Source organism: Pan paniscus, chromosome 5 (genome assembly GCF_029289425.2).
Source record: "Pan paniscus chromosome 5, NHGRI_mPanPan1-v2.0_pri, whole genome shotgun sequence".
Classification (NCBI taxonomy): Eukaryota; Metazoa; Chordata; class Mammalia; order Primates; family Hominidae; genus Pan; species Pan paniscus.
The window spans coordinates 28,351,529-28,366,087 of NC_073254.2; the positions used below are offsets into that span (position 1 = coordinate 28,351,529).

Below are 14,559 nucleotides of genomic sequence, written 5' to 3' on the forward strand. Positions count from 1 at the left end.
TCATATCCTCCCTTACCACACACTTGACCAAATTTACCAAATTTCCAACACATGCCTTATTATTATTAAACACTTAAGTTTACACTTGCAATGCAAATTAGTACATGTTCACACCCCCCACTCCCCCTACAAAAAAATGGAATGAATTCTGCCACTCCTTCCATTACCAGGGAAACTTGGGTTATGGGCAGAAGTTCTTTTAGCCTGGTGACCATAAGGAGTCAACAAGCTTGGCTAGGCAAGACAAAAATGGAAGCAACAGTATTTACATGCATCAAAACTACTTTAACATATGATGCAGGTAACAGATTTACACTGAGCTAAGCAGCAGAAAAGAAACTATTGCACAAGTCTGTGCACTAGTCACTTTTTAATAAAATTTAATTATGGTGGCAGTAAAACACATTTTTCAGTCAAAATATGTTCAAATAATTAAGTTACCTGAGAAAAGGCCATGGAAACTACATATTTAAAAATTAGATTGTTACAAATAAATCTATAGAAAACTATCTAAACAAAATCTAACTGCAGTTCTAAATCCACTGATTTTTTAAGGGGAGTGACCCAAACTTTTAGTGATAAAGTAATCCCAAAGTATTCTTAATAACAAATAATAGTTACATATATTTAATGCCATGTGAAAGGCACTGCTCTAAGAGCATTAAGTTTATTAACTCATTTAATATCCAAAACAACCCCATGAGGTAGGTACTATCTATTATCATTTCACAGTTGAGGAATCCAAGGGAAGATAATGAAACTCGCCCAAAGTCATACTGCTAAAAGCGAATTCCAAACCAGGATTTGTGCTGGGATTTAAATTCAAGAAACCTGATCTAGTGTGAGCTCTGAACCCACATGAAGGATTTAGTTACAATGAACATTCGGGGATCACTTCACATATCCCCATGTCCTATTCTGACTACTTCTACGGGAAAAGAGAAAGAAACCAATATTTGAAAGTAAACAGTCTCTCAAAGAGTTGGGTGCTTTTGTATGGATTTTTCTCTTTCAACATTTACGAAATAGGTATTATTTAACCTCACTTTTTGAAATGAAGAAATCTGTAATCTGTTGTGGGCCTACAGAAAAAAAAATAAAATTTTTACGCATTATATACCCAGCCCCAAATTGGTAGAAACATATATTAGATCCATGCATGAATTAAAATCCCATACATTTTTCCATTATGCAAAAATTACTACAAAGTACCAGTTATAAATCTTCAAGTATCCATTATATTTGTTATGATTCACTAATTGCAGATAAATTCTGTAAATATTAAAACTAAAAAGATTTGTTTCATGTTTAAATTAAAATTTAAATTAGATGTAAAAGGTATAAGGAAAAGTTTAAATGCAAGATTATAAGGTTTCATATTATTTCTTAAATGAGACCAGTCCAAGTTGAGTATCCCTTATCTGACATGCTTGGGACCAGAAGTGTTTTAGATTTTTTTCAGATTTTACAATATTTGTGCATACTTACCAGTTGAGCATCCTAAATTCAAAAATCCAAAATCTAAAATGTTTCATTGGGCATTTCCTTTGAGCCGGGCGTGGTGGCTCATGCCTGTAATTCCAGCACTTTGGGAGGCTGAGGCGGGCGGATCACTTGAGGTTAGGAGTTCAAGACCAGCTTGGCCAACATGGTGAAACCCTGTCTGTACTAAAAATACAAAAATTAGCCTGGCATGGTAGTGTGCGCCTGTAATCCCAGCTACTCAGGAGGCTGAGGCACAAGAATCGCTTGAACTTGGGAGGCAGAAGTTGCAAGGACCTGACAGCGCCACTACACTCCAGCCTGAACAATAGAGTGAGACTCTGTCCCAAAAATAAAAAAATAAAAAATCAAGTTTTGAATTCTGAAAGCATTTTGAATTTCAGATTTGGGATGCTCAAACTTGTAATATCAGCAGCAAAGGGCCTATTTCTAACAATGCTCATCACCTGAAAGTTTATTATTACCTCAAATTCTGTGGTAACCAAAAAACAACCTCATACTACCAAAGTTTAAACTTTTAAAACTACAAAGTCTTCAGTATTAAGTGTTTTCTATGTGGCTTTAGAAGAAAACATATGTAATACTTCCCAATTCTAAGGCTAGCAAGTTTAGCTCTTTTTATTCAAACAATCTGATGGAAAGAGTTTGAATAAACCATTCTACCCCATTCCCACTCCCTTCCACTCGCCAACATGCAGCCAGCCAGTGCCTTTCTGGAAATATAAATTAGCCGTCCTTGTATCAGTAGCCCTCAATACAACTAAGATTCCTTCCAAAGCCTCCTCTTTGGCCTAGGAAAAAGACACGCTTCCTGAGCACCTTGTCTGGTCTTGCTCTCCACCTGCACTTTCCACCTCCTTTCTGCTCCAGCCGCATCAGCACTATTTCAATTCTTCACATTGATCAGGCCAGTCTGTACACATGCTATTCCCTCCACCTTTCCTTCTTCGCCTGAGTAGGTCCTACTCACACTTTAAATCTTAGCTCAAGCTTTACTTCCTCAAATATTCTTTCTCTAATCTCTCCAACTTGGTTGAAGCTCCTTTTTACAAGCCCTCATAGCAACATGTATCTCTCCTGCACATTTACACACTTAACACTCACGTTTAATTATTTTTTCCCTGCGTTTTAATTCCTGAACCTCTTTATTCCCGCTAACTTCCACTCTAACTTCAATCATTCCTTCTTGAAGAAGCAAAAGCTCAAGACCCAGAGTCTAAAGCTGCAACAGACCAAGCCACCTGTAATATCGGGCACAGTGAAAATTTAACTGGGCTTTTATTTTACTAGGACTGTAATTTTTGTAGTGTTCTGATTAATGCTTACAAAGTTCCCAAGGTTTTAAGGGGTTGCTCCAGCTTTATAGTTTGCATAAGTCCTGTTACTTTTAGCGCACTGATTTTGTGGAAAACATGGTTTTCCAGCCACGCATTCAGGACATTATTGCAGAAACACCGGTATCTTCCTCCAGAACACACCGTCCTGTTCTATCCCCTTTCTAAAGCCTTCACGTCTATACTTCAACATCATGGGAACTCTAATTCCTCAAACTCTTTGTTTTTTTTCTCCCTTTTTCCTCTTCCAGGACAGGCTACATGGTAATCACTTAAAGCTCTCAAATATCCTTGATTTCCCTCATATGCCCATCATTCTATCATATCCAACCAGCAAAATGACACTCTCAGTATTATAATCTACCTTCCATACTCCCACACTGGACAGTTGACTTCCAATGAATAAAGTCCAAAATCTTATGAACAGCCACTGCTATGAACTAATGATGTCAACTGAGCACTCTCAATGCTACCAACAATATTTTTAGAAATGTTGTCAGCTTATTCCCTATCCCTCTCAATGGCTTAGTCCACATTTTCATCATTTACTTTAAACTTTACATCCTCTACTCAAATTCATGAGCAAAGTACCTCGCCTCTTATCAAGAAAACAGGAGGCCAGCTGGGTGCAGTGGCTCACACCTGTAATCCCAGCACTTTGGGAGGCCAAGGCAGGCGGATTGCCTGAGGTCTGGAGTTCGAGACCAGCCTGGCCAACATAAAACCCCATCTCCACTAAAAATACAAAAAGTGGCCAGGCATGGTGGTGCGCAACTGTATTCCCAGCTACTTGGGAGGCTGAGGCGGAAGAATGGCTTGAACCCTGGAGGCAGAGATTGCAGTGACCCAACGTTGTACCACTGCACTCCAGCCTGGGCGACAAGAGCAAGGCTCCATCTCAAAAAAAAAAAAAAAACAAAAAAACAAAAAACGGGAGGCCATTAGCTATGGTCATATTCAACTCTCCACTCTTTTATTACAAAGTGATCTATGTCCATGGCAGTCTTCACCTCTTCCACTATTATCAAAGAACAGTCTGTACTCTCCTCTCCAAGACCAACCATTCTGGACTCTGGAACCAGTTTCCTCTCTAGAAGCCTCTCTGTCAGCCTCTCAAGCTTGTATTTCATTATCTTCCTCTCTAATCTCTCCTTCCCCTCAATCTGTAAAGGGACAATGTCCCCAAAATGTACACTTTTCACAAATTCTATGCCTCCGTGCTACATATAAATCATTGTCAGTAATGTACCAGAGTTGGTGGTATATAATTTTTTACCTTAAAAGTAATAACAAGGCCGGGCGCAGTGGCTCATGCCTGTAATCCCAGCACTTTGGGAGGCCAAGGTGGGTGGATCACTTGAGGTCAGGAGTTCGAGACCAGCCTGGCCAACATGGTGAAATCCCATCTCTACTAAAAACATAAAACTTAGCCAGGCATGGTGGCGGGTGTGTATAATCTCAACTATTCGGGAGGCTGAGGGAGGAGAATTGCTTAAACCTGGGATCCGGCCTGACAAAGCGAGACTCTGTTCAAGAAAAAATAGTAATAATAACCAGGTAGGCTAATCAATTTTATTTGTTAAAACGTTAAATTTTGTATACATTTCCTGGAACACCATACCTTGGACTAATATAATATAGTATTTTCATTTAATTTATGTCGCTTCAGTTTTACCTATACAACCAAATTAAAACAAGATTGACTAAGAAATGACACAGTGGTCTCTAACACAATACTTTCCAAAGGAATTTTTAAGGATAATTTTGGTTATGTAGGATTTTCATCTTCTATGCTGACATTAGAAGCTAAACCCCAGGTAAAACGTAACTCCACTATCAGCCGTTAAAAATTAGAGGAAAAAAAAAAATCCTACCTTAACCTCCATCCTCCTCTAGGAAATGCCTAATCTCTTCCTTCATCTATATTTCTCAAGGATAATCTCTATTCACTATCCTCTCTACTTGGTCCTTTCATTTACTCTTTCAACCCACTGAAATCTGGTTTTTGCCCCATCACTCAATTCAAACTGCTCTCCCTAAAGTCACAATGATCTAATTTCCAAACGTAGTGGAAAACTATCTGTGCCTATCCTACTAAACCTATCTGTTGCAACAGACACTAAATATCACTTCCTCATTTCTAGGGAAGGTGGGGAGGCTGTTTGAGACAGTGTCTCATTCTGTTGCCCAGGCTAAAATGCAGTGGCATGATCACCGCTGGCTACAGCCTCAACTTCCTGGGTTCAAGCAGTCCTCCCACCTCGACTTCCCCAAGTTTTGGGATTACAGGTGTGAGCCACTGCACCCTCCCGTGCTCAGCTTCTGTGACACCAATCTCCTTGATGTCTGGGGACCTACCATTTCTTTTCTGCTCCCTCTAGTCTTTCAATGTTGGTGTTTTTCAGGGTCCCCATCTTTGGCCCACTGCTTTTTCTCACTCTATTCTCCCTCTCTCTTTCAAATACTCTTGAGTTTCAACTACCACCTACAAGTGACTCCTAAATGAGTCACGACCTAGACCTCTCTCCCAAGCTTCAGATCAATTATGGTTAACTGCCAACCCTTCCTAGGAGAAACTGCCTCACACATTGTCCCTACCGAAAGAAGTGAGACCCAGACTATCCTTGTACCAGCAGGGTATTTTGTATTTTATAATTACCACCATTCCTACAGCTGATTCAACACAGGTTAGCACCTGACTTGAAGGCCACCAATTCACAACATAGTCTGTAATGAAAAGCTCTGCCCAACTAAGAATCATAGCAATTAGCCAGGCCAATCTGTTAAGTCTCTCAGGAATTTGACATAGGAAGGAAAGGATAAGCCAGTCAGTAGGGAAAAAGAAATAAAACAACCAGAAACTAGTGATTGGAGCTGAGTCATTTTAATAGAATAGAATTAAGTCATGACTGTTAAGACCAGTTAGAGTCCCCTTAACTCCAAAAGACCTGTTCCTGTTCTTTCTGTAAGGCTTGTTTCTTTGGCTTCTTCTGGTTTCCGAGAAGTCAGATCACAGGGCTGAGATTCCCATTTTTACTTATCTCCAACTATACTGTAATACAGTCTCCTTCACAATCATTATTTTATTCATGGTTCACTGCAAGAGCCTAACAGCTAAAGACCCAAACATCATCCTAATAGAGTTGGAAACCCAAACATTTTCTTTGATTTCTCTCACCATCATTCCTCATATCCTCTCAGTATTACTTTTAAATATCTCACAAATACATCTGCCTTTCTCTGTCCTTACCACTGACCCAGCTGAGGTCAATTGTAACATGGTCTACTTCAATAGTCTTCTAAATGAATTTACTATTCCCACTCTTGTAACCTCTTGAATCTATCTTCCAATCAGCTGCATAATCTGACAAAAATGAAGATATGAGCCAGTCACTTCCCATTTAAAATCCTTTGATGATTCTCCATCTCCTACAGAATAAGATCTAAACTCAACAAAATATTCCATAGGGCTCCTAACTGGGCCAGGTACAGTGGCTCCTGCCTGTAATCCTAGCACTTTGGGAGGCTAAGGCAGGCAGATGGCTTGAGCTCAGGAATTCGACACCAGCCTGGGCAACATGGCAAAACCCCCTTCTCTACAAAAAAATACAAAAAATTAGCTGGGAATGGTGGCACGTGCCTGTAGTTGCAGCTATTCAGGATGCTGAGGTGGGAGGATCACTTGAGCCCAGGAGGCAGAGGTTGCAGTGAGCCTAGATCGCACCACTGCATTCTAGCCTGGACAATGGAGTCAGACTCTGCCTCAAAAGAGAGAGAGAGAAAAAAAAAAGCCTCCTAATTGATCTTTTCCCAGATGCTCCTTGTCACATACTCTAAATGCCAACCCAAAATTGCTTGTAAAACCAGACACATAAAGTAATTCTCTATGTTTTTGCTTTTCCTTCATTTGCAACACCTAGCCCCTCCCTTTCTCCTATATCCTACTCATCTTTTAAGACTGACCACTAGCCTCGACTCCTCCAAGAAGCTATCCCGGATACCTACACTTCCTTCATTCTTTCCAATGTCAGCCTGGGTTAGACGCTCCTATTTTCCACAGTACTCCCTATAATATTTCCCTTACTACTCTATTTTATGTCCTCTGAGCTCTCTGAATTCAATGACAGTATCTTCTCCACCTCTGAGTGTCCAGAACCTAGCACAAAGTAAACATTCACTAAAAGCTTATTAAATAAATGAAGAAATGAACAGTGAAAAACACATATAAATTGTCTAGTCTAGCAGAATATATATCATTAGGCTGGGTGCAGTGGTTCACGCCTATAATCCCAGCACTTTGAGAAGCCAAGGCAGGCAGATCACTTGAGGTCAGGAGTTCCAGACCAGCCTGGCCAACATGGCAAAACCCCATCGCTACTAAATATACAAAAATTAGCCAGGCGTGGTGGCAGGCGCTTGTAATGCCGGCTACTTGGGAGGCTGAGGCTGGAAAGTCACTTGAATCCAGGAGATGGAGGTTGCAGTGAGCTGACATACTGCCACCACTGCACTTCGGCCTGGGCGACAGAGCAAGATTCTGTCTCAAAAAAAAACAAAAAACAAAAAAAAGAATATACATGATTATTGTCTACTGTTCTGCATGATTATTAGATTTACTTGATTCTTGCAGTTACCAACTGGCATTTTTAAACCTAATTTCCCAAAATCTTGGCAAGTAATTCTTCAATTCCTTCATTTTAAGGAACATTTTTAGGCCGGGTGCGGTGGCTCACGCCTGTAATCCCAGCACTTTGGGAGGCCAAGGCGCGCAGATCACAAGGTCAGGAGATCAAGACCATCCTGACTAACTCGGTGAAACCCCGTCTCTATTAAAAATACAAAAGAAATTAGCCAGGCGTGGTGGCAGGCGCCTGTAGTCCCAGCTACTGGGGAGGCTGAAGCAGGAGAATGGTCTGAACCCAGGAGGCGGAGCTTGCAGTGAGCGGAGATCGCGCCACTGCCCTGCAGCCTGGGCCTGGGCGACAGAGCAAGACTCCGTCTCAAAAAAAAAAAAAAGAAACATTTTTATATCACCCCCATAATGCTTAACAGACATTTGCACTTGTAAGCAAGCATGTTGAAATATCTGTTCAAACTTAAAAAGTGCAAGAAATTAGATAAGCAATTATATTTAGGAAGTGTTCAAGGGCTAATGACTGGGGGTACAGGTGGGAAAGACAGAGTAAGTATAACAAAAGTTCAACCTATCACGCCTGTAATCCCAGCACTTTGGGAGGCTGAGGCGAGTGGATCACTAGGTCAGCAGATAAGAGACCACCTTGGCTAACACGGTGAAACCCTATCTCTACTAAAAGTACAAAAAATTAGCCGGGCGTCGCGGCGGGCACCTGTAGTCCCAGCTACTTGGAAGGCTGAGGCAGGAAAATGGCGTGAACGCGGGAGGCGGAGCTTGCAGTGAGCCGAGATCGCGCCACTGCACTCCAGCCTGGGCAACACAGCAAGACTCGGTCTCAAAAAACAACAAAAAAGTTCAACCTATTTGGTTATTGTTCATAACATTTCAATTAAAAAGTGAAATTCTGGCTGGGCACTGTGGCTCACGCCTGTAATCCCAGCACTTTGGGAGGGCGAGGCGGGCAGATCACGAGGTCAAGAGATCGAGACCACCCTGGCCAACATGTTGAAACCTCCCCTCTACTAAAAATACAAAAATTAGCCAGGCGTGGTGGCGCACGCCTGTATTCTGAGCTATTCAGGAGGCTGAGGCAGAAGAATTGCTTGAACCCGGGAGGCGGAGGTTGCAGTGAGCCAAGATGGCGCCACTGTACTCCAGCCTGACAACAGCAGAGCGAGACTCCATCTTAAAAAAAAAAAAAAAAGGACAATTCAGGCCAGGCGCAGTGGCTCATGCCTGTAATCCCGGCACTTTGGGAGGCCCAGGCGGGCGGATCATCTGAGGTCAGGAGTTCAAGACCAGCCTGGCCAACATGGTGAAACCCCGTCTCTACTAGAAATACAAGAATTAGCCGGACGTGGTGCTAAGCGCCTGTAATCCCAGCTACTCAAGAGGCTGAGGCAGAAGAACTGCATGAACCCAGGAGAGGCTGCAATGAGTAGAGATTGTACCACCACACTCCAGCCTGGACGATAGAGCAAGACTCTGTCTCAAAAAAAAAAAAAAAAATGCAATTCACTATTTATTTACTTATTTTTTTTTAAGATAGGGTCTCACTCTGTCACCCAGGCCATCATAGCTCACTGAAGTTTCAACCTCCTGGGCTCAACCAATCCTCCTCCCTCAGCCTCCTAAGTGGCTGGGATTTCAAGTGTGTGCCACTTAGCCTGGTTAATTTTTAGGGGTAGAGACGGGGTCCCACTATGTTGCCCGGGCTGGTCTAGAACTCTTGGGCTCAAGTGATCCTTCTACTTTGGCCTCCCAAAGTGCTGGGATTACAGGTGTAAGCCACCACACCCACTGAAATTGACTATTTCATTGCTTCCTATAATTCCCAACTTTGACTTACCTTGGATTTCTTCTAAACTGTTCTAAATTAGTAAAATCAAGGTGCCTGGACTTTTCTGAAGCACTGTGTTCCAGTTACCTTTTTCCCCCAGAGTAAGTATTTTCAATCTCAACTATTCTTTAAAAGTTCTAAATGTGATCACAGGATTTTATCTACTTGAGATAATTAAGTCTCATATGAACTTAAAGAGGCAATACTATGGGACTGTGAAAAGAACACTAAATCTGGAGTTAGTGAAAATTTTCAATCCTGATTTACTCATGACTGGGAAGATCTAACCTCCAGGTTCTACCACTCTCTAAAATTTAAAATGAAAATTCCAGGATCTTGTCCAGATCCACTAGTGTGTGTATATATAAAGCACTCTATAAAATATCCAAATAGTGGTAATAACTAGAAAAATATAAAAATGCAATCTGTTGTTGAAACATTTAAACTAAATCCATTGTCATATTTATTAAAATTATTTTCCCGTTATCATTATAACTAAGTCTAAACTTGTCACATTTGTACTTATTCAATACTGACAACAATTTCAAAAACAAGAGGGGCTATCCCTGGGTTTTTCAATAGTTGTTGTGTGACTGTTAAGCAAAAGGCCTTTAAAAAAATTTAACATATACTATACATACCCTGTTGTTCCTCTGCAATCCAATCAACCTTATCTGCATGTCTAGTATTATCTAACATTAATCTCTTCAAATCATTTAAGGAACAATACTGCTTCCAAAAGCAGTAATTTCAATTTAGAAGAACATCTTAAAAACAGAATACAGGCTGGACACAGTGGCTCAGGCTTGTAATTCCAGTACTTTGGGATGCCAAGGTGGGAGGATCACTGGAGCCCAGACATTCAACACTAGCCTAGGCAACACAGTAAGACCCCATCTCCACACACACACAAAAAAATTACAACTTAGCCCAGCATAGTGACAGGAGCCTGTGGTCCCAGCTACTTGGGAGATGGAGGCAGGGGGATCCCTTGAGCCTAGGAGGTCTAGACTGCAGTGAGCCATGATCGCACCACTGCACTCCATCAAGGCAACAAAGTTGAAATCCTATCACACACACACACACACACACAAAAACACCAGAACAACAACAAAAAACCAGAATACCTTTGGAGCAAAAGAAAGCAAAATACTTCTATTTCAAAGATAAGGAAAATTCTCGTCACTCTGGAAAATAATTAAAATCATTCTTTTGAAATTCTGTAATACGTGAATATATGAATAGTAGTTTTTACTGTTAAAAGTGTCTTATAATACTTAGGTAAAACCAATGCAGCACAATGATAGGTTAAATAAAAATTCACTCTTCTTATTCTGTGACTTTAAAGTATTATCCACTCTCTATGATACTTCTCCTTTGCTACTGCTACTGCTACTGGGACACAGTTGCCCACCACAATCGGCGTGGTCCTCTCAGAAAACACGCAGAAAATCAACAGTAACAACGGAAAACTCACACACACACACACACACACACACAGAGTCTACAGTAACAAGACAAGAGGAAGAGGCAGTAGAAAGGGAAAAAGACTTTCTGACAAGGGGTAAGAGAGAGACAAAGGGAAGATAGAAGAGAGGGAAAGTAAAAGGATAACAACAAAATCTGTTCTTCCAGAAATAATGATTTATGTTTATAAAACAGTTATGTTCCCAGAAAGTGAATCTTAGTATTACACAACAGAAAGTAATAAAGAGGCCAAGAATAAAAACAACTGAGACAGCAGTGTCAGAAATATTCCAAACTCCAACTAATTTCATATAAACGTGTATTTTTCTCTGACCTAATCATCAATTTTATGTAAAAGACTAAAACTAATCAAGACACCTTACAGTACTAAATAAACAGTAATCACGAATCTTAGACATCACGGAAATTCAGAGCTGGAAATTTCCCTACCAATCGTCCAGCTCAACTTACACACCACTCAGAGGAAGAAACTGAGGCTCAGTCTTGTAAAATATCTACAACCACAAACGACTGCAGAACTCAGGAAATCTAGAATTCTTTGTTCATCTACACTGGCTCTGACTTTATGAGCAAATTATTTACTGTCAACCATAAATTTAAAATTATAAAATTCTGTCACATCTAACAATAGCTTTCTGGCAGCCAGATCAGAAGTAAACACCTCATAACAGCACCGTTCACACAAATTACAACATAAAAGTAGAAATACTTCACAAGGAAATTAACAAAAGGTCCTAACTTGAGAAAAAACAAAGATTTGATATTGTGAATGAAACGTTCAGACGTTTAGATTAAGGAGGATAACACTTGGAAGTACTTCTTTGGATGTATGGCGAGAATAAAAAGAATGTTCAACAAGGCCTATTTTTGTGCGTGATTCTTTGCAGCCAAATCATTTGGTAGATTTCTATTGCCATTCGCCTTTCTGATTAAATAGTAACTTACTTATCAAGCTTCTTCTCAAATTTCAGTCCCGTATAAGTTAAGAATTTAACCACAAGGTTGTTTATCTCCTCTACATACATGTCACTAGGATCTGAGTAGACCCCTTTACAGCCAATCAAAGTGAGGCTGCCGTGAATGTAAAAGCTTCTGCTTTAGGTTTGGGGCCTAAAACCCTGGATTTGTTTCCAGACAGACTGATACGTTAGGTTGATTTTTTTTTCTTCCACACAAGTAAACTTGATACATGCTATTAAATTGGGCTACATTTCAATAGTTCCCATAGCAATTCATAATTTTATATACAACTGATTTGCTTCCAGCTTTGTTTTAACCTAGGAGAGGTAGGTGAGGGAGGAAAGGGGCAAGCACAAGCCTAAGGTTGTTGTTTTTAACTGCAAATGTAAAACATAAGCCAATTTTCTTCAAAATGCTAAGCTGCATTTTGTTCCATCTTCGTTTTCAACAAGACTTCATGTAATATCAACACCTAAGGACCTGTATAGGGCACTTCCAATCGGGAGGGGTAGGTTTCTGCTCTCCTAAGAAAAAGGGTGTTCCTGGGGTTGCCTTCTCTTACCCTCCCGGTTGCTTTTACTAAAATATATTGATGGCAAACTTGGGCCCCTTGTCCTTTTGTCCCCCTAGACAATCTCTGGCCTAATTTTGATTACTCCTCCCCCTGTGTATCCCTGCTCTCTCTTAATTAGATATCATACCTCAGAATCGTGCCTCTCTTCCCCCCTTGTAAGAGGAGAACGGCTGACCCACCACCTGGAGAACAATGTAACCCAACTCCGAGTCCATGGATTCCTCTACCCAAGCCCCAAGATTTATCTCCCAGGGAAATCAGAAAGCCAGTTCTGTCCTGTCATCCCGGATTCCCTCAAGGTGTCCTGCTCCTGGTCTAGGATTACCAGCTCCTTTCTACCCTGGGGCATTCTACTCACCTTCCTTTTCCAAGAATCTCGCCCCTCACCCTCGGACCCTTCACCGCGACCCCCGCGCCCACCCGGAGCAGCACAACAGGCGGCGAGTGGCCTCCGAGGGCAGAGCCCGCGAGGGCGGGGGTCGGGGGCGGGTCGAGAGCGGCGCAGCGGCGGCCGGCCACGTCGGGTCAGTGCCCCACTCCCACCGCAGGACACACGCCCAGTACCTTTGTAGTGCACCCGCAGGTTGTTCTGAGAGAGGCCGATGTAGCTGAACTTGTCCTTCGGGCTCCAGGACCGAGGCAGCGGCGTCTCTTGTTCGTCCACGGCCGGGTAGAGGCGCTTCAGCCGCCGCTGCAACTCCTTCTCCTGCTCGTTCAGGGCCGAGTCCCCGTGAGGGAAGGGGGCCGCGGCGCTGCTGCCCGCCACCAGAGCTGGGGTCGGGGCTCCTCCGGCCGGGCCGGGGCCCGCTGCAAGGCCCGGGGGAGCGGGCGGCCCGCTGGCGGGGGCGGCCGCTGAGGCAGGGGGAGGCGGGGGCGGCGGCGGGGGCGGCGGGGCCGCGGTGGCCGGGGGCGGCGGCGGCGGAGGATGGAGGAGCAGGGCGGCCGCCGCGGCCCCTAAGCCTTCGCCGCCCGCACCGCCGCCGGGCGAGCCGGCCGGAGAGGAGCCGGCGCTGACGGCCGGGGGCGCCGGCAGGACGACTCCGGAGACTGGGGCCAAGGCCGCCGGCGGTGGCGGCGACAGCTGCTGCTGCTGTTGCTGCTGCGGCGGCGGCGGCTGCCCGGACATCCCGGCCGCGACTCAGCCTGCGGCCACCTCCACCTCTTCTCTCCTTCCTCCTCTGCTTCCCGGGGGCGCTGTCGCTGCGGCCGCCGGCACCAGGCGCCCAGTCCGCCCGCCCCGGAAGCAGGCGGCGGGCCGCGCGCCCAGGGAGACCGCGGCGGTTGAGGAGCTCGGAGACGCGGGAGTGGGCGGCGGGCCCGGGAGGCCGGGAGAGAACGTTGGCCGGAGCGCGGGCGCGCGGCCCGGGTACGAGGCGCCGAGGGCGGGGGCGACGCGGGAGCGCGGGAGGGGAAGGCGCGCTGGCGGCCGCCGCGGCCGCTGCTCTCGCGGCTGTTTCCCGGCGGGCGGGCCGGGCCGGCGCGAGACGCTGCGCGCGGGCGGCGCTAGGCGAGGGGGCGGGACGGAGGCGCGAGAGAGGCGCGAGCGGTGCGAGGGGGCGGGCCGCGGGGCTCCCGGCTGTGCGCCGCGAGGCGTCCTCCCGGGCCCGCCAGTCGCTCGTGGGCAGGATCGCTGGGCTCCCGGCACCGCGGGTCCCTTCGGAGGTGTCCGCCTCCTCTCCCTTGGCGGCCGCCGTCGCCCCCCTCGCCGGCGAATCCCCTCCCACTTGACTTCTTTTTGTTGTCGTCGCCCCACCTCCCCACCTCAGGGCTCCTCCGAGCCGAGGCGCCGCTTCTCGTCCAGGCGAGAGTAATCGAGCCCCGCTGGGGCCGCCGCGAGCCCAGGCCCCGGGGCGCTCTAGGACCCGTCGGCCCGGGGCGTGCGGAGCGGCTCAGGCTCCCCGCGCAGTGCTGCTAGCTCTCGCCTCAGTCCCGTTCCCGTTTGCCGCCTCCCTCCAAAGAGGAACGCATTGCCTTTGGTACTTCACAGTGTTTAATTCCGTAGCATTGACCATATGGGCAGTAGAAACCACTTCTGAAGGCAGTCTCCCACTTACAATAGTGACTATGTCATTAATTAATTTTACGAGGACTCACAGTGAACTTAACAGTGGTAGAAGGTGTCATTAATAAAGACCGGCATATCTTCAAAAAGCAGGAGCAGGCACTGTATGAATACAAGATTATAGTGTGTGTTTAGGAAGGGCTTCTAGAGACGTCAGAACAT

General features: G+C 44.8%; 1 protein-coding gene across 1 annotated transcript in view; it reads right to left on the bottom strand.

The window, feature by feature from the left end:
* The window catches only part of RANBP9 (RAN binding protein 9), a 90,270-nt gene extending 76,454 nt beyond the window's left edge, over positions 1-13,816 (bottom strand). The window contains exon 1 of the mRNA XM_003823158.6: positions 12,900-13,816. Within this exon, the coding sequence (XP_003823206.2) occupies positions 12,900-13,461 (562 nt within the window). The 5' untranslated portion in view covers positions 13,462-13,816. The remainder of the gene's footprint in view (positions 1-12,899) is intronic.
* Positions 13,817-14,559: the final 743 nt, after the last annotated feature.